This window comes from Cydia pomonella, chromosome 14 (genome assembly GCF_033807575.1).
Source record: "Cydia pomonella isolate Wapato2018A chromosome 14, ilCydPomo1, whole genome shotgun sequence".
In the NCBI taxonomy this organism is placed as follows: domain Eukaryota; kingdom Metazoa; phylum Arthropoda; class Insecta; order Lepidoptera; family Tortricidae; genus Cydia; species Cydia pomonella.
The window spans coordinates 14393852-14412432 of NC_084716.1; the positions used below are offsets into that span (position 1 = coordinate 14393852).

General features: G+C 37.1%; 1 protein-coding gene across 1 annotated transcript; it reads right to left on the minus strand.

Moving 5' to 3' along the window:
• Positions 1 to 278: 278 nt before the first annotated feature.
• On the minus strand, positions 279 to 15409 carry LOC133525025 (tryptophan 2,3-dioxygenase). Its single transcript, XM_061861220.1, has 10 exons — positions 15276 to 15409; positions 10142 to 10314; positions 9501 to 9634; positions 4991 to 5113; positions 4187 to 4278; positions 3361 to 3505; positions 2652 to 2773; positions 2286 to 2413; positions 1744 to 1837; positions 279 to 1391 (listed from the first exon to the last, which is right to left on the minus strand). The coding sequence occupies exons 1-10, from the start codon at positions 15290 to 15292 to the stop codon at positions 1214 to 1216; spliced, it is 1206 nt and encodes a 401-aa protein (XP_061717204.1). The 5' UTR covers positions 15293 to 15409; the 3' UTR covers positions 279 to 1213.
• Positions 15410 to 18581: the final 3172 nt, after the last annotated feature.

Consider the following 18581-nt stretch of genomic DNA (forward strand, 5'->3'; position numbering starts at 1 on the left):
GGTACTGTCGAGCTGATCTGATGATGGAGCCGGAAGTTATGAACTGGAACTTCATGATGGAACATCGTATCATAGTTGTGTTTGGATTTGTCAGAAAAGTCTTGTAATGAACTTTGACTAATCGTGGTCTGATGATGAAGCCAGAAGATAGGCACTGGCACTCCATCATGGAATATCGTGTCATAAGCGTGTTTTATAGTGTTTTTAAACTATTAATTTATTTAACTTTTATAAGATGATGAATTTGTTGAGAATTGGTTTGTAAATAAAGTCATAAGTATAGGAAATGGTGTTTATTATGTAAATAAAATATACTTAAATAAAAAAATTACGATTAACCTTTTTTTTGCTTAAAATTATTATAACACCGGATAACAATGTTTTTTAAATGCATTAAACTTCGTTTTACTGAATAATAATATATGAAAATTACATATAGTATATGATATTAAGCGGCATATAAAAATTATTTATCTGAATTACTTTGACTGCTGCGACTCACCATCATGATTGGATTGCTTACCATATTAGGCAAACTAAAATGTTATTTTAGGCCCACATTGGAGCTGGCTTCCCACTAGCCTTATCAAGTCTAAAAACTTAACCTACTCACCTAGACTAATCCCTATAAAAACTTGAAGCATTCCTTAAGGCAGTTCCAGTCATCAGTCCTATTGCTATTAGCTCCATCCTAGGTTAGGTTAAGGCTGCGCTTCATGCCGTCGTCCAGGGGCGAAAAGAGAGAGCGTGGAAATAAGACTGGATAGGTCCATCAGTGTTGGTCAACGGGCTCAAAAACTATTGAAGGTCATGGCCTTTCCCGCTTAAATTGTTTAGGTGAGTTAAAGGTGTTCTTTTAAGCCCACACTGGAGCTGGCTTCCTAGTAGCCTTACCAAGTCATCAATATAAAAATTTAAGCTACTTATATAGGGCTACCACTATAAAGACTTGAAGGATTCTTCAAGGCTGTGCTTCATACTGTCGTCCAGGGTCACAAGATGTCGTCAGGATTCAGGGTGTAAGAGAGGTGAAGAATGTGGCTAGGTTGAAAAGGTCCAAGAACACTGTTGGTCCGACAGTGTTGGTTCACCGACTCCAATAGTATGTACCGAAGGTAAACTAAGACGTTCTTTTAGGCCTACACTGGAGCTGGCTTCTTACTAGCCTTATCAAGTCATATCTATCTAAAAACCTACTCAACTAGGGCTACTCCTATAAAGACTTGAAGGATTCTTCAAGGTCGTTCTGGTTATCGTTTGCGTTGCCGTTGGCCTCGCCCCAGGTCAGGGTGAGGCTGCGCTTCATGCTTTCGTCCAGGGGTGGGATGAGAGAGCGAGGCAATAAGAATGTGGATAGGTTGAAGAGGTCCAGAAACACTTTGTAGCGGTCGCTGCAAATATAAACAAGTATGGTTTAAAAAAATCCTATAAGTAATTTGACTTCATATTGTAGCGCACTTTTACGAGTACAACTGGAATGAATCAAAAGTAACCTCATCGGCCACAATCCGTCAAGTCACTTGAGTTGCAAAACATGCCAAAGAAAAATATTCAATTATCAGAAACTATTATTATTTGACTTATCTGGGTTTACGAGCGACTTGTACCTGGACGAGGCCTGATACAGAAATATTACGGTAAAAGTAATTAAATCTTACTAAATAAGTACTCGAGCCCTTTTGTTACCAGTCATTCAACACAAAAGACCATAAAGATGACGTATCTAAGAGTAGGCAAACATACCTGAGCGTGGAACGAAGATACTGGTAGCCTGAAGAACCGCCTGTGCCAAGCTGCTGGGAACCTATCATACGCTGCACCATAATCACGTGATTATCTGCAATAACAGAAACAGTTTTTATAGAAAACAACGGGAAGAAAAGGCCACAGAGTCCACAGATAAAGGAAGGCTGGTAAATAAAACTACTAAGATCGATGTCGAGAAGATCGGCATATTATGTGAATTTGAAGGGAAGACTCGTATTTGTATAGGTACGTCGCTCAGAAACAGTCGAACAGTCAGAAAGGGAGAGTTTCAGCCTTCTGCTCTACCGACGTATCTAGTAGACGGCCTTTTCTCATAGACGGCCTTCTCCCCACATTGACCACAATGAGAAGTCTGTGATATAATTTTTCCTTGTATGTATTTGTCTAAACGCAGTATATTCATGGAGAAAAACAGGGATTACTGGGGGGTTGATTAATTTTTAGCCTTGCAGGGCTCGTAGTGCCTTGAGAGACGATAGGATGTTCCCAAATGGTATTATCTTAGATCATGCACTTACATCGCCACTTGGTGATAAGACTATCCATGTCCATCAGAAGTGTCAGAAGTTGATGCGGCTGCGAGAAGCGAGGCTCGTCGCGGTAAAATGTGATCATGATGGCACCTTGTAGCGCTTTGTGAGACAGTCTGAAACAAAGATTGGCGCATTAGGAATCGGATAAGTATTCGTCTCATAATGCAGAACAATTTTTGTCCTGGATAAGACGCTAGTCTAGATTGCCACAAACTGCGGTACTGGGCAGGCCCTAGCGAAGTTTATGAGATTCCCTGACTATGGTCAGCTGAAACTACTCGAGGAAGAAGGAATGGGAGGAAGGGCCTAAATGCTCTGCTAAGAGAACGACCAAGTAAAGATTTTACTGACCTTCTCTCGCCTCGGGATCGTAGAGCATCGTGCACGGAGCGATCGAAGATGGAGCGGTAGATCTCGCGGCGATTCTCAGCGTCCTGCAGGCGGTGGCGACGGACCACCTCGTTGGGTTCTTCCTAAAAATAATAAGTGATGATTTCATTGATCAGCCAAAATGATGATCCCCACTTGAAAACGAGAGGTGCACATATACCTAAATTGGCAGAATCTTTCAGCACATCAAGTTTTGCGTAAGTACTAAGAGTAGGTAACTCAGCACTATCAGGAATGCTGCCGATAACTTCAACCCGCCATTGAATGTATAGGAAATGTCTACTTGTGGAATATTATTCGTAACTCTCTACCTACTCTATAGTCTAGTAGTCCATCTACATATTACATTACATACCTATATTTATCCTTTTGAAGTAAATATTTTTTATTGGCATCGCATACAAAACAAATTCAAACATGAAAATAAATAGATGATCTATTTTCGTCATATTCTTCGATATTCATCCTCTCCGACCCGAAACATATGATATAGCCACTCAGCATAGCAGCAGCGATATCCTCTTTTATCAAATTGTGGACTGTGGTTTAGAACTTGCCCTAAAAGTTGAAACCGTGCGCGTTGAGGCCGGGTGTGCATTCCAGCTCGCGCTCGATCAGTGCCAGTTCCTCATCAGGCCTGAACCAGATGAAAAATAGGTAAGTCACTCACCATAGCAGCAGCGATGTCCTCTTTAATCATGTTGTCCACGGTAGCTTGGAATTTGCCCCAGAAGTTGAACCCTTGCGCGTCGAGGCCAGGCGTGCGCTCCAGCCACCGTTCGATCAACGCCAGCAGTGCTGGCTCTTCTTCTGACCTGAAGAAGACATTTAAGCAGGTATAAGATTAAGATCGAAGGTACGCCGCTTCATTAGACTCTACTTTACTTGGAGTTGGTGGTACTGCCCGGAGTGTTTTTTTTGGGTTGGTCCAAACCTGCGGTAAAGGGGAGTACTCACTAATGTCACAGAACATACCTTACTTGTAAATTGATTTTGCGCATTGGGCCTATAAATATTTGTCAGCCCACAACCACCAAAAACTGACCGTTGGGATCGTGTTACATCGTCTAGCATACGCCGGTACTCCGGACCAACCCTGACTTGACTACGGGAGACCTATCTTGGCTCTAAAGTAAGTACGCTCTGCCCCAATCCCTGGCTTTAGGCAAAACACAGTCTGGCTGTAGGCCCCGCGAAGCACGCTCCTTAGTAAGTATAGATTTGCGTCAGGGTCTATGTGCTCGATACCCAATGAGCCAAAGTAAACTTGTTGCAAAATGAAGTAATGGTAGGGTAGGGAGCTCAAGGGCGTCACCAGGTGATGGGCTAAGGGGGGGAGTTAGTTGCTATGGCCCTATAGCCGATGGCGGAGGGGAGATCTTATTGTCTAACAGCGCAAGCAGCCCCCTGTGCCCCCATCTCCCTGGCAACGCCCATCAACGAGCCTCAGTACACAAGATGTTCAATTTCTACAAATATAGTAGGTATTTCTTTACTTTTGTAGTTGTTCCATGGCTTCTGGGTTGTCTCCGAAGACAGACTGATAGTTCTGGTTGTACTTCACGCGTAGCGCTTGCTTGAGGCCAAGCTGGAATCACAGAAATATACTTACGTATAAATGCGGCCAGCCAACGACTAGTAGGTATAATATACAGTATGAATTATAATCGCAAGTAAAATTGCTACGGAATATCTGCTGAAGGCATACCAAAACATTTGTATCTTCATCCATAGATACGAGTATATGCAAATGAAAAACAATATTATCATCATTTATACGTCAGTACGAGTAAAGCGGTTTAGCGTGTCATATACCTAAAGTTTGTTTTATCATGTAGTATTTTTGAAGATAAATTGCTATGCAACGACACTATCATTTTACTCACACAGTAACAGGATAAACTCACGGTCTGGTCATGATCATGGTGTAGATTGAGGGTGTCCTAATTCGTACAGATATTTTTCCTACCAACCCACCCTACCACCACCACCCTAATGTGTGTGGGATATATTGCTTATTTGACAGTTTGCAGCTGCCAAATAAGTATCGTGGTGCCATAAAAATCATATTTTCCCACGTCGTGCGTTGGCGTCATTTCACGTTGCGTGCGTTGGCGCGCATAGACAATAATCCTAAATCCCATGACCCGTAGCAAAAAGTCATGACAACGCGCGGAAAATGATTGCAACCCTGAATATCAGCTTAAAATCGACAGGAAAATCAAAAGCGTGGAATTCGTAAATTACGAGTACATTGGGGAATAACTCCAGGTGATGAATTACCCGAGACAGTTGAGTACCTTGTTCTCCAGTAGACGGAACTGCAGACTCTGAAACCCTGAGGCAGGCCGCAGGTAGTGCCTGAAGTCCATGAAATCCAGCGGCGTCATGGTCTCCAAGATCATCACCTGGTCCACCAGGAGCTGGAAACCAGAATTCATGGTAAAGTTTTCACTGAAATTAGGCAAAACTAATTTTCTCTAAGGCACTTTGCGAAAAAATAAAAATCGTTTTGATTGAAAAACTATAGTTAAAACAAAATTTTCTGGAAACGATCACTGAACTAAGCCGCAGATGGACAGATACACAGATAGACGGATAAGGCGAAATTATAAGGGTTTCTAGTTGGCTACGGAACCCTAAAATTTCAGTACCAAAATACATAAATATTATTACAACTTATCATTTGATTTCTTGTTTGAGGACCCTATCTGCTCCAATGTGCCTAGGTACTTGTCCAGAAGGCCATTTTTATAATTATAGTCCCAATAATAAATTATATCCTAATGCTTGCAAATTTAGAATTGTAAACAGATTACGTTGATAACCCGGACACCGTTAGGTCTAACCCTTAGCTTCGGGGGCGATGAACGATAAGGATCGGCTGGGCGTATGTTATTTTCAGGATAGTGTATAATAAATTTAATATTTTTTTGAATGCGCGCGGACATACCTAAAGCTGATAGTACTGCTTGCAGTTCTGCAAGAGCGGAATACAGTTATGCGCTTAAGGGAGAAAGTAATATACGAGTATTAGGTATAGGTTTGTATTATCATCACTCTCTGTCATATAGCATTACTACCTCTTCTCTTCCAATGAGTAAGGATTAGGACTATTAGACTTATAAATTTGTTGCAGTATGAGATCATCAAGTTATATTTTCTAAGTAACCTCCAAGGCGAATTATTGCAAGGTCTGTGGAGCCCTTAATTTATTAAACTTACTTAATTAAACTGTGTATTTGTGGTAAGCCGTAATATTTCTTGCCAAATGTCAAATACATTTTTCATCACACTTGCTCGAAAAAGATTTTATTTCATGCAGGTGTACTGAAGGGCAAAGGACTATTTTGTTCCCGCGAGAGTTATGAATTGTGAAATAAAAATCTATAACTCCCTAGGGTGTTATAGTTTTTCTTTTAAATTATGTCACCTATTCATACAAACCAAGTAGCATTACTTTTAAAATACTGACATTTATAATTTAATATTTTTTGTTTATGTTTAAAATTATTTAATTTGATTAATTTAACAGCCGTTTAAAATATTTTTACATAATTTTCAATCGTGGCTGAATGCCGAATAGGTCTGGGCCTTCGATGCTTAACCTAGCGAGAAATCACAAAATGGCGGACGAATGTTTGATATGTATGTCACCGTGTTTAAGAATTATGTCGCATAAAATTTTTCTTCGCAAGTGTGATGAAAAACATTGTGTGTAACTCCGGGGTAAGAATATTGCAAACTCGGGTCTTTAATTCCCTCCAGCCTGCGGCTGTCGGGAATTACCGCCCTCGTATCCAAATTTTCACTTACCCCCCTCGTTGCACAATGTACTATTGTTTTTGTCGTGCTGTATATTTTAAAATGGTAAATACAAAAACAATATTTTATTATAAATGTGTAAATCGAGCAGTTTAATTTGATACCAAAACTAGGCCATACTTTCTGACATACAAGATTATCAGAATAACAAGACCCCTCACAAATAGCTATTTGGCCTTCTAGGCTCTTCTAGCCCCGTAATCCCTTCATCGAGCCTGCTCATAATTTAATGAATAAAATATAATGCCCTCAACAATGTGTTTACATATTTTCATTTAACTTAGAAAAAAATACTAAGTTATTGCATAACAACATATTATCTTCAGATAGCTCAGTTAAAAAAATCGAAATGCCGGGACGTGCCCCTAGCCACAGCCCTGTGTTCCAAATTGAAATTCCTATCCCTATGGACATGAATATTTTTAGGGCTGTATGCACTATTTTATGTCCGCTTAACAAGTTTTGTTAAAGTTTTACTCCCATAGTTCCGATCACTGGTAATCATATCGTCATATAGATATCTATGTAGCACGATAATAATTAAATCAAAACAAACTGGATCACAATCTGGTACCAACCGGTTAAAAGATGCTTCAGTATTTGATTAGAAAGTATATCGCTGTATTATGATAATGTGTAGCGTAGCGTAGGTACTTACTATTGAATGGAATATTAGTTCATTACATAAAATAGGAGGACTAATTATTTATGCCACTGCTTTAGCTTGTATTTAAATTAATAATGTAGGTATGTAAGGCATGTCTATTCATTTGATTCAAGTGTAATGTAATAAAAATAAAATAATCGTCTACTCATAGCTAGGGTTTGCACGACGGATCCGAAATGTATAGGAAGATACACGGATCCGGATCCGGATCTAGATCCGCATTATTACAATTTCATACATATCGAATCCGGATTGCAAACCCTACTCATAGCAAGTCTTTTATTTAAATTACACCTTGGAGTTTTATACTGGAAAATAAATTAATTTTTACAATTTGCAGGTTGGTCACAAGTAAAAGTCGTTCAGTATGATCTGCGTATTCACCTCACGCTGTAAGGGTTAAAATACTCTGGCACAGAGACCTTGTCAGTACAAAAAGCGGCAAATTTAGAAATTGCAGGCGCGAAGAGTTGATTTAGAATATCCCGTCTTTTTCTACTGACAAGTTGGGTGTGTTTCATTCAGTATAATAATTTATTTTGTGTTTTTTCTTGCAATTTTCTTTTTTCATTATTTAAAAAGTCTGATCACTGGCCGTTAAAAAAATCGTGTTGTCGGTACTTCGATTGTGATGTGACGTCGTACCGGGTCGGATGCCGAGGGGTCAGACCTCGTATCTTGAAAGCCGATATTGAGGTTTCAAATAAACATTACACGATTGAACGCACAAGGTCGGTTGTTGGAACAGTTTCCGGAGGATAATTTATTATTATTTACATTATATTAACGGGTCATTCTTCAGACAGTAAATTATCTGCATCTAGAGGGAAAAAGTACCCGAGACGTTAAAAAAATTTGACCTCATTATTTTTTTACAATTTCACTATATATGTCGTATTGTAACTGGGCCACGATTCGTTTTTTGTTTAATGTTGTTAACGATTAGTCAAACGAATACAAAGGGTCTATATCCCAGTACCCTGGCGCGTCAATTTCCCATGTTTTGAACAAACTGCATCGAAAACAAGTACTATTGATTTTGTCGAATTTTCAGCAGATTAGTTAATTAAATGATAAAAAATATGCGCCCTGTATTTGTCATAGTTTGTTTAAATATTTTTTTATGAAATGTAATATTTATCTTGGGTATACATGAGACACTGTGTATTAGTCGCATGGAAATTACATTAATGTTTAAATCTGTTGATTTAGTAATTATTATCCTAATGTTAACGGTTTCAGAGCAGTTGATCAAAAACGTGCGTATTTATATTCCCCTGGTACTGATTCCCTTGTCGTTTGGATTGGCGCATCAAGTAAAATTAACACGTGGCACATATTTCAATAGGTCTTAAAAATAACATTAAGATTGTTAAGAGCGGTTTTTGATTCACGGTATATTTTTGGAAATAATCGCTCCAAAAGTCAAAAATATGGCGCTCCCCTTTCCCTTTCCTTGTGATTTTTTTCATTTCCTCATCATTTATATCATTACATTGTTGTTTTTTGCATTGCCTTTGTCAATTTTATCATTCCACTGGTAGCTAAAATTCAAATTGCTAAAATTGTGTAATAAAAATAAATGGACCAAAAGTGATGCCTATTCGGTAGATGGGCTTATAATTACTTAAATTCAACTTCATATTTTGTTAAAATTTGTACAAATAAAAATCGCTATGCCATATGCTAAAATCGGAATGATATGAATAATCCGTTTTTAAAGAATGACCCTAATCTGGAAATATTATTGAGTACTAAATGTAGTAAACTGTTATCTGAGGTGTTATGAAATGCAAGTCATTATGACATTGACACAAAATGCGTCTTAAATTTGATGTGTTCTATATATTCCGTTAAGTGCTTAATTTCTAAACACGTTGTAATTTTAAGGAATGCATTGGAGTAATTATTCAAATAATCTGGCTGCATTAAATTTCAAAGGCTTAAAACCTGTATTAATTAATTTAATATCGGGTTAGACATAAAAATTGCTCATATTCTTTGATTCCCTACAAAAAAGCAGAAAATTCCAAACTAACGAAATAACTATCACCCATCACCAAGCTAAAAAATATCTCTAATGAATAAGTTTGAAACCGTTTATCCTTTTGGCCCCTACGATGCTACAGACAAACAGAGTACATGAGTAAAAGTAGTAGGTAACGTCCCTAATTTTGCGTTGGTGTATAAGTGTATGCAGCACTTTTACCAACCTAAATAAATTTCAATCGACTTAAAAAGGACGGTTTCGATTTGTCGAGATCTATTTATGTCTTATTGAATATCGAATAGTACCTATGTCAGGTATAGCACGTTACCTTTAGAATAAGGACGACTCGATTGAGCCGCTTCAGTATCTCCATGGTATGACCCTCATCCAGACCTTCAACGTCCAGCAGTGCTCGTACCGAATCCACCTCGAAAATGATCTGCTTGAACCAGAGCTCGTATGCTATAACGAAATGATTAGGTTGATCAGACTAATGTTTATCACGTGATAAAAAAAGCAACAACAGTCTGCCCGTTTTGCTTAATATCCCCCGTTGTGTACGCCCGACTTAGACATTTTTAATTAAAAATATTCAAGAAACATGATGCAGCAATCCTAGATTTTGTGCTAAACTGCGAGATACATATCTTCCACAGAACATCCGAGAAAACCCTTCTAAACATGATTATTTCATTATTCGATCCAATACAGGGTGTTTTTCTACCCATTGCCATATTCAGCAAGGCGTAGCACTGAACAACTCTGTGCCGATCCCGAAATCGCAAAAACCATTTTGTTTGTCCAATAGAAGACGTCGACATCAGATCAGCAAACAACAGACAATTTTTTATATAGTATGGTAGAATTTAAGAATATCCCGTACGATGACATACAGGAAATGAAGCACAAAACACGTCAGGATTACCCACCCCATTACAGGATCCGCAAATAAGTATATGAAAAACTTACCTTGGTGGGTAACGATGAACAAGTGCTCATCATGAACAGTCTTCGAGCTCTCAGCGCTGAGCATCCTTTGGGCTGTAAGCAGCTTGTCCAGCATGAGATATTCGCCGTACAGCATACCGGCTTCGTTGCCCAGGCATGCGCCATCTTGCCCCGCTGATTCGTCGATAACTGATCTATAAAACAAAAAAGTATTCAATGAGTTTTTTTTCGGGAAAGTCTTATTAAATCTTAGATGGTGTGAAGTATAGTTAGGATAATTATTTTATGCTGTGATGAAGAGTACGATAAGTGACATTGGACAAAAAATGACGGAGTCGGTGACTATTACATAGTGAAAGACAAAGGCAAGGCAAGGCTTTGTGGTAGGCAAAGTTCGATAAATCATAAATAATTAAGTACTTTGATCACCAAGAAGCCTACCGCGAAAAAAGAAATTTGATGTAACTCTGTCTTCACCTCTATCACACAGCATTTCAAATTTTGTATTTTTTTGTATTTTGTATTATAGGAGTTAGAAACATTTCAAATTTTGTATGAAATCTGTTTTTCGCTCCTAATTTTTATAATAATAATAAAAAATCTAAAAAAGTCAAACGTAGGGGCATAGTTATGGTTAATATACATCAAATTATGGAAAAATATTTTCCAAAATATCAATATCCAGAGAGGAAAATGGGGACTACATTTGTATGGAGAATCGGCCGTCCGCTTTCCTCTTAATCGCCAGTACTAGATATAAACTTTGCGAACATGGTACCGTATACCTACTTTTACGTATTCGGTTTAAAATTGATAAGATAGGTATAGTCGTTAGATTTGTAGCTGGCCCCCCACGGCTTATCCTTTGTCTATTGTTAACTAAAATGGCGCGTGCCACTACCTGCAAAAAAAAGGGCCCGGTCACTTTAACCGGTTATTTAATTACAACTCCTATGGTAATTGAAATAAGATTCAAAATGAACAAATGGAAAAATATATATTTGCTATTTCTTGTGTGGTCCCTATACGTTTATTGAGTGCCGGCGAGTCGAACGTTACCGAACCAGTCTAAAAAGTGTCCTCGATATGCGTAACAAAGGCGCGTTTTCGGAGAGCACACCTACACTGGTTTTTTGAGCGTTGGATTAGCTCGCGCTCAGGTGCTAATTAGAATTATACGACCCTTTTTAGGGTTCCGTAGCCAAATGGCAAAAAACGGAACCCTTATAGATTCGTCATATCTGTCTGTCTGTCCTATTATGTCATAGCCACTTTTTTCCGAAACTATACGAGCTATACTGTTCAAACTTGGTAAGTAGATGTATTCTATGAACCGCATTAAGATTTTTACACAAAAATAGAAAAAAAAACAATAAATTTTGAGGGTTCTCCATACTTAGAACTTAAACTCAAAAAATATTTTTTCATCAAACCTATACGTATGGGGTATCTATGGATAGGTCTTCAAAAATGATATTGAGGTTTATAATATTTTTTTTTTCTAAACTGAATAGTTTGCGCGAGAGACACTTCCAAAGTGGTAAAATGTGTCCCCCCCCCCTGTAACTTCTAAAATAAGAGAATGATAAATCTAAAAAAATATATGATGTACATTACCATGCAAACTTCCACAGAAAATTGGTTTGAACGAGATCTAGTAAGTAGTTTTTTTTAATACGTCATAAAATTAAAAATATTTTTTGTTTTCATCAAACCCATACGTGTGGGTATCTATAGATAGGTCTTCAAAAATAATATGTAAATTTCTAATACCATTTTTTTCTAAACTGAATAGTTTGCGCGAGAGACACTTCCAAAGTGGTAAAATGTGTGTCCCCCCCTGTAATTTCTAAAATAAGAGAATGATAAACCTAAAAAAAATATATGATGTACATTACTATGCAAAATTCCACCGAAAATTGGTTTGAACGATATCTAGTAATTAGTTTTTTTTAATACGTCATAAAATTAAATAAAAAAATTGTCATCAAACCCATACGTGTGGGGTATCTATGGATAGGTCTTCAAAAATGATATTTAGGTTTCTAATATCATTTTTTTCTAAACTGAATTGTTTGCGCGAGAGACGCTTCCAAAGTGGTAAAATGTGTTCCTCCCCCTCCTGTAACTTCTAAAATAACAGAATCAAAAATCTAAAAAAAATATATGATATACATTACCATGCAAACTTCCACCGAAAATTGGTTTGAACGAGATCTAGTATGTAGTTTTTTTTTTAATACGTCATAAATGGTACGGAACCCTTCATGGGCGAGTCCGACTCGCACTTGGCCGCTTTTTTTTTGCAGGTAGTGGCACGCGCGGTTTTAGTTAACAATAGACAAAAGATTGGCCACTTCGGGCCAGCTTCAAATCGAACGACTATAGTTGTGTGACAAAATGCACTCTGTCGTTAATTGATTCAAATCTATTTCGAGATAATTTTATGATGCTCTTAGTTTATTGACTATAAAATATCACAAATCTAGCAATTATATTAGTGTTACTGTTCCATGTAGTTTTCGTGAAAGAATTCTCGTGAAGTTACTGTAAAATTGTAGGTATAAAGTCAAGTATAATGTATACTTACGGGATTACGAGAATGCTTTTATTAGCACGCGAGTAAAGTCGTGGAACACGCCAATCATCGCCAAAGTAATAATTAATGGGAAGCCGTCTAAGAAATATCAGTCCACTTATAACGGTTCAGAAAAAGTTGAAGAACGACGGAACCGAACCGGTCAGTCAGCAAAAAATACGCGCGTCCATTGAAACGCTGCCTGATATTTCATCATTCAAAGTCGCTACGGCGAACATGTTCTGCTCGACATTTTTTATTAACATATCTAATGAACTATAATGGGACTTTAATGCAATTCGGATGTTTCACGAAAATATCACTATACTCGTATACTTAAGTTTAGTTTTAGATCATTTACTTGTGTTTGTGTTGTAAATATTATTCGTTCTATCCTTATTGGGAATAAATGCCCAAGTAATTATTATACCATTCTAGCACTGTTAGTTAATTTCGAATGACTGACATATAACTTTCTATTTAGGTAAGAAAATAATTTAAATTGTTGGCTTGTTTTCTTCTATGAACTATTACCTATATAATTAGCTTTAATTTTAGTCTAGAGAAATTTAATTGTATATTTAATTTAATTGTATATTACATGGGAATTTAAATTGGGAACACCGTTCCATTCTAACGTTTTTTTTTTTATCTTGTCCATCACTAGTTATGAATCAGTTAAAGTCCGCACTTTGATTTGATTCAATGAACTTTGGTTCCAACTGAAACAAATCCCATCAAACACATAAATGTGAAATGAGCGCCAAGTTCAATATTAAGGATATACATAGTTGTTGACTTCGCCAGGAAACGAATTGAGATGTATATGGGTCACGGCTGACTTTTGCAGAAATCTCGATAGGCGCTTAGTGTGTAAATAAAAACTGTTTTTTATAAAATATTACAAATTGTAAAAAAACTGCTTCTTTATCCTAGGTTCGAAACCACACAATTGCTCAGCTGGACGCTAAATTTCAACTTGCTAGGCCATCTAGAAGTGGGTTAGGATTTTGATGTCAGGTCAGTCAGTCAGTCATTGAGAAAAACCCCGATTATTAGATGTATGTATATTAATAACCGGTTCATGAAATTTGGGGTTCTTCGCCGTTCTAGTTAGCCTTAATATTAGTTAGAACCATTTTTCATATGTTTATGTTCAATATTAGATTTTGAGTTACGTAAGGGTCGAAGGTGGCTTGAAATGGTTAGACACACGGTCACGGCCGTTGCGTCACCAGTTCTATTCTTTTGAACTTGGCTTGACACGCTACCGCGTGTCTATATGAGGATGCCGGTAGCCGGTTGAGCCAAAAAGTATTTTAGTCTGCTTTTAATTTAAAGCTTGCTGACTCTAATTAGAGTAGGTAATTAAATCGGCGCGTGGGGCTGGGTATTATACTTATTATAGATGCATCGGATTTTATCTATTACAACTGAAGTAACCAATCTTGTAATAAAAAAATATTAAAAAGCATTACAGTCAACTCTCTTTTTAACCCTGAATGAGATGATTTTATGAATAGGATGAGTATCACCGAAAATAATAGATCAGTTTATTTAACTCTATTGTACGAGGGGTGGCCGTTTACATGTTGTAAGAAAGGTGGTTTCAGAGTGTACTCTGCTAATACCGTGCAGGTGATATTAAGAAACCAGGTTATTGTAAGTCTTTTAGTATATGACGAGGATTAGCTTTGGCGAGGTGAATGAACACTTATATCATAGTACCTAATGGAGTCGATGGTAAATGCATGTGTACGTACAGGATATCGATGATTTTAAAAGTTGTGAATCAATGCTATATACTGGTAAAGAGAAAACATTAATAAACTTGTATTAGAATACATTATTGATTTCGAATTGGATATTTCATGGTAACATAGAAATTTGACACAGTAAATAAAGGTTACATCATCTCGCGCCATTCAAATTGTATATGGATAAATGTATTTTGAAACATTTGCATAATTAATTAAAAACGTTGTAAACTAGGTATTTATTATTTTAAATAAATAAATATTTATAGTGTATTTTTTTAAGCTAAGCTCAGAATTTGAAGCAACAGACAAATAATATTTAGCGGCGGAGATTTGCAAAATTTAATATTCTAAAACATGCCTTTTATTTAACAAAATCTTTATTTACATAATAAATGACAGAGGTATTAGGTTTTTTTATATATATCTATTTTACACAATGTCATTTACAGTAAAAGTAGTACCTTCAGGTAGGTAGGTACTAACCGTACTAATTACTTGTGTTTAATTCAATATTATCTAAGAATGAAGTAAATCATTTAGTTTAAAACAAGCTACTAAGCTAGGTAGGTATGAAGAATTAAAACAATACCACTTAATTTACTTGGAACGCGTGTTACTTGAAACCATTGAAAATTACCCACATAACGTTTTTACGTCTCTTTGCAAACTATTTACACTTCCCAGTTTTTACTTTTAAAAATACCTACGGAATTACAGTTCAAAATAAAATTTTGGTGATTACTTACAATTAGTAAAATAATGTTTTTTAATAGAATAAAATACATACGTATTAAATAACCAAATTAAAAATTATTACCTCATAGGACACGCCATGTTTATAAACACAAACCACAGACAATTAAAACTAAAAAAATAAAAAAAGTTTTTTTTTCTTTAAGTCTGTGCGCGTACTTTCGCGCCGCGCGGTTACTTGATACTGAATGGCTAGGCGATGTATTCCCTTACTTATCCAACGCAGCTGAATAACAGGCTCAAATAAACCAATGTAACTATGACCCCGCGATTCATACTAAAAATGCATATTTCAGAGAATGTATTTGAACTGGTTTGCCTGAACGTAAGACCTGGTAGGCGATTTTAGTGAATGAACATCGTGGTATCAGTTTCGGACTCCCAGTGTAATTTAAAACTTCTATGGCTATTGATTAGAACAAATGCCGCTTTCTCAGGATGGAAAAGTTTAAGGTTGCCCATCCGATAATAGTTATTTGTTTTACAAGGGGGCAAAGTACATCGCGGTCCATATTGGGATACCCTCCTCCAATTGAGGGGGGAATTAAATCTTCGCGGGTCAGAGGTGTAGGGTTAGAGCCGGTGTAGCTTTATTTGACGTTCATAAGCGCATTTTAATATGCCTACTTGAATAATAAAATATCTTTATCTTTATCTTCACATACTTGTTTAACCGCTCGTGCTAATATTGATACCCGAGCAAGCGAAAGATTCCAAACTTGAACCACGAGCGTAGCGAGTGTGATGTGATTGATCGTCATTTTAATCATCATCAAAATTAAAAAAATCGAAGCGAAGTTTGTAGGTAGATTTCCCCACATCGGCGCACGCATAGACTACGCACCTAAGCTATAACCTAGTTTTAGGCGGAGGCCTCATTTTCATTTAAGAGGAAATACCACAGCTGAGCCCCCCTCAGACTTGACAAATTTTAGGTAAATATCCTCCGTCGCACTGTTGTAACGGGGGTGGCTCCTAAAATTAATGCGATAAGTACAACTGCAGCTTAAGCGAAAAATCCTGCGTAAAAGAACCTCAGAAATCGAGGTCTCCATTTTCCTGCTCCAAAACTTGATCAATCGCAATGAAATTTTGGGAACAGAATGAGAAAAAAATTATCTGTGTCTGACCGTTTTGATTTTTGCGTTTATTGTGCCTGACTTTGTATGCTAAGCGTCTGCTTACAGCGCATTGATTTGGCCGTTTTTAGCGCTTTTTAAAGTAACTTAGTTCTTATAAAACAAGAATAAAAGAAAAGTAAAACACACAGGCAAGTTCTGGTAATATTGAACGCATAAAAAATATTCATCTAGGCCCAAAATCCAGAGAAGAAAATGCGGAGAACGTTTGTATGGAAAAATTACCACTACTGCCTGGCGTCGCATTGCGTTAGCGTATACTAAAACTTCTCATTCTCACTTGCCGCTGTCGTAAAAGAGTGACAGAGATGGTTTTCAATTTGGCTTTATACCGAACACTCGCTCGTCTAAAAGAAAGTTGTAATGTATGGAGTTACATGACAGCTGGCACACCACCTGCAGAATACGTGACGCAAACGATTTTGTCCCATGCCATGTAAACGCCACAGCGAATCTGATGTCACATTTCGTCAACTAACCGTCATATTGCTACATCGTGCATCGCGGTGTTTTGTTTCTATTAAGTCGACCTTGGTAATGATATTATGCCAATCGAGCAATAAATATATTTGCGTGTCGTTTATCAATTGGTATTGGCATATTTTAATGAAAACATCTTGAACCAATACTTTTGTAAAGTACACCTCTTGTGTTTGGGGTCCCTTAGTCAACTAGTTTCACTATATCCGTCTGTTTCTCTCCAGCTTAGGTAACTACGTAGGTAGGTATTTAGTCTACTGAACTATAAATAGGTAAGGTACTAATTTTAGCTTGCTAATAGAGTTAATTAAATAATTTATAATTAAAAAATTTAATTAATAATTAAAAAAGCGGTGGTGGCCGAGTGGATATGACGTCTGACTTTCAATCCGAAGGTCGCGGGTTCAAATCCTGGCTCGTACCAATGAGTTTTCCGGAACTTATGTACGAAATATCATTTGATATTTACCACTAGCTTTTCGGTGAAGGAAAACATCGTGAGGAAACCTGCATACATCTGTGAAGAAATTCAAAGGTGTATGTGAAGTCCCCAATCCGCATTGGGCTAGCGTGGAGACTCTAGCCCGAGCCCTCTCGCACATGAGAGGAGGCCTGTGCCCAGCAGTGGGACGTATATAGGCTGAATTATTATTATTATTAATAGAGTTAATAGGTACTGAGCATGGTCCGACATGCTCTTAGTCAGTATTTTGCTATAAGTAAACATCCTACGCCGCGTTACTTCTCATTCAAATAGCACGGCAGCACGGCTGCGGCTCTCTCCGTACATAGACAGCTAGTAGACACGAATAGTAGAATACGAAGTAGATGAAAGTTGTAATGTGTGGCGTTATATGAAAGCTGACATACCGCTTGCAGAGCATGCAACGCAAGCGATTTGACATCCTAACCTTTTTCCCATGCCATGTACACGCCACAGCGAATCTGATGTCACATTTCGTCAACTAACCGTCATATTGCTACATCACGGTGTTTAGTTTCTATATTAACTCGACCTCGGTATGAATGATATTATGGCATTTATAGCAATCGAGCAATAAATATGTTTGTGTATCGTTTATCAATTAGTAGGTATTGGCATATTTTGATGAAAACATCTTGAATCAATACTTTAAATAAATAAAATAAATAAATAAATAAATATTATAGGACATTATTACAAAAATTGACTAAGTTCCACAGTAAGCTCAATAAGGCTTGTGTTGTGCTAAGTAGACAATGATATACAGTGTGGAAAGATAAGTCAGGCCCTGGAGGGAAACTAGCTTAAATCCTTAAGCTGGCTCATTTTGAATTAAATTAAATTGAATTATTGGATATGGGTTCAGCTATGATCGATTTCGACAGATTGCAATGGTATCATATCGCGACTTAGAAATATGTTTGTCCGATGTTTCATTTGCCAGATTTTGGTTTGGTCGAATGTATTTCTTTTTTCAAAAACTTTTTTTTTACAATCAATAAAAATAAAATCTATTCTATTATATTCTATTCTACATCGGACAAATTGTTTCGAAGTTGCAATAGGTAATCCACAAAATGTGGTGTCAAAATTGAGGTAGGGACATATTTAATAATGGCGAGGCGGCTTTACATGAGCGAGGTACCTTCGATGATATATTTAACTCAAATCGATCACAGTCAATAATTAATGTATATAGGTACTGGTAAATAATCGTAATTAATTACGAAGGAAAAATCCGTGCCTGTGGTGTACCAGGTACTGGTCG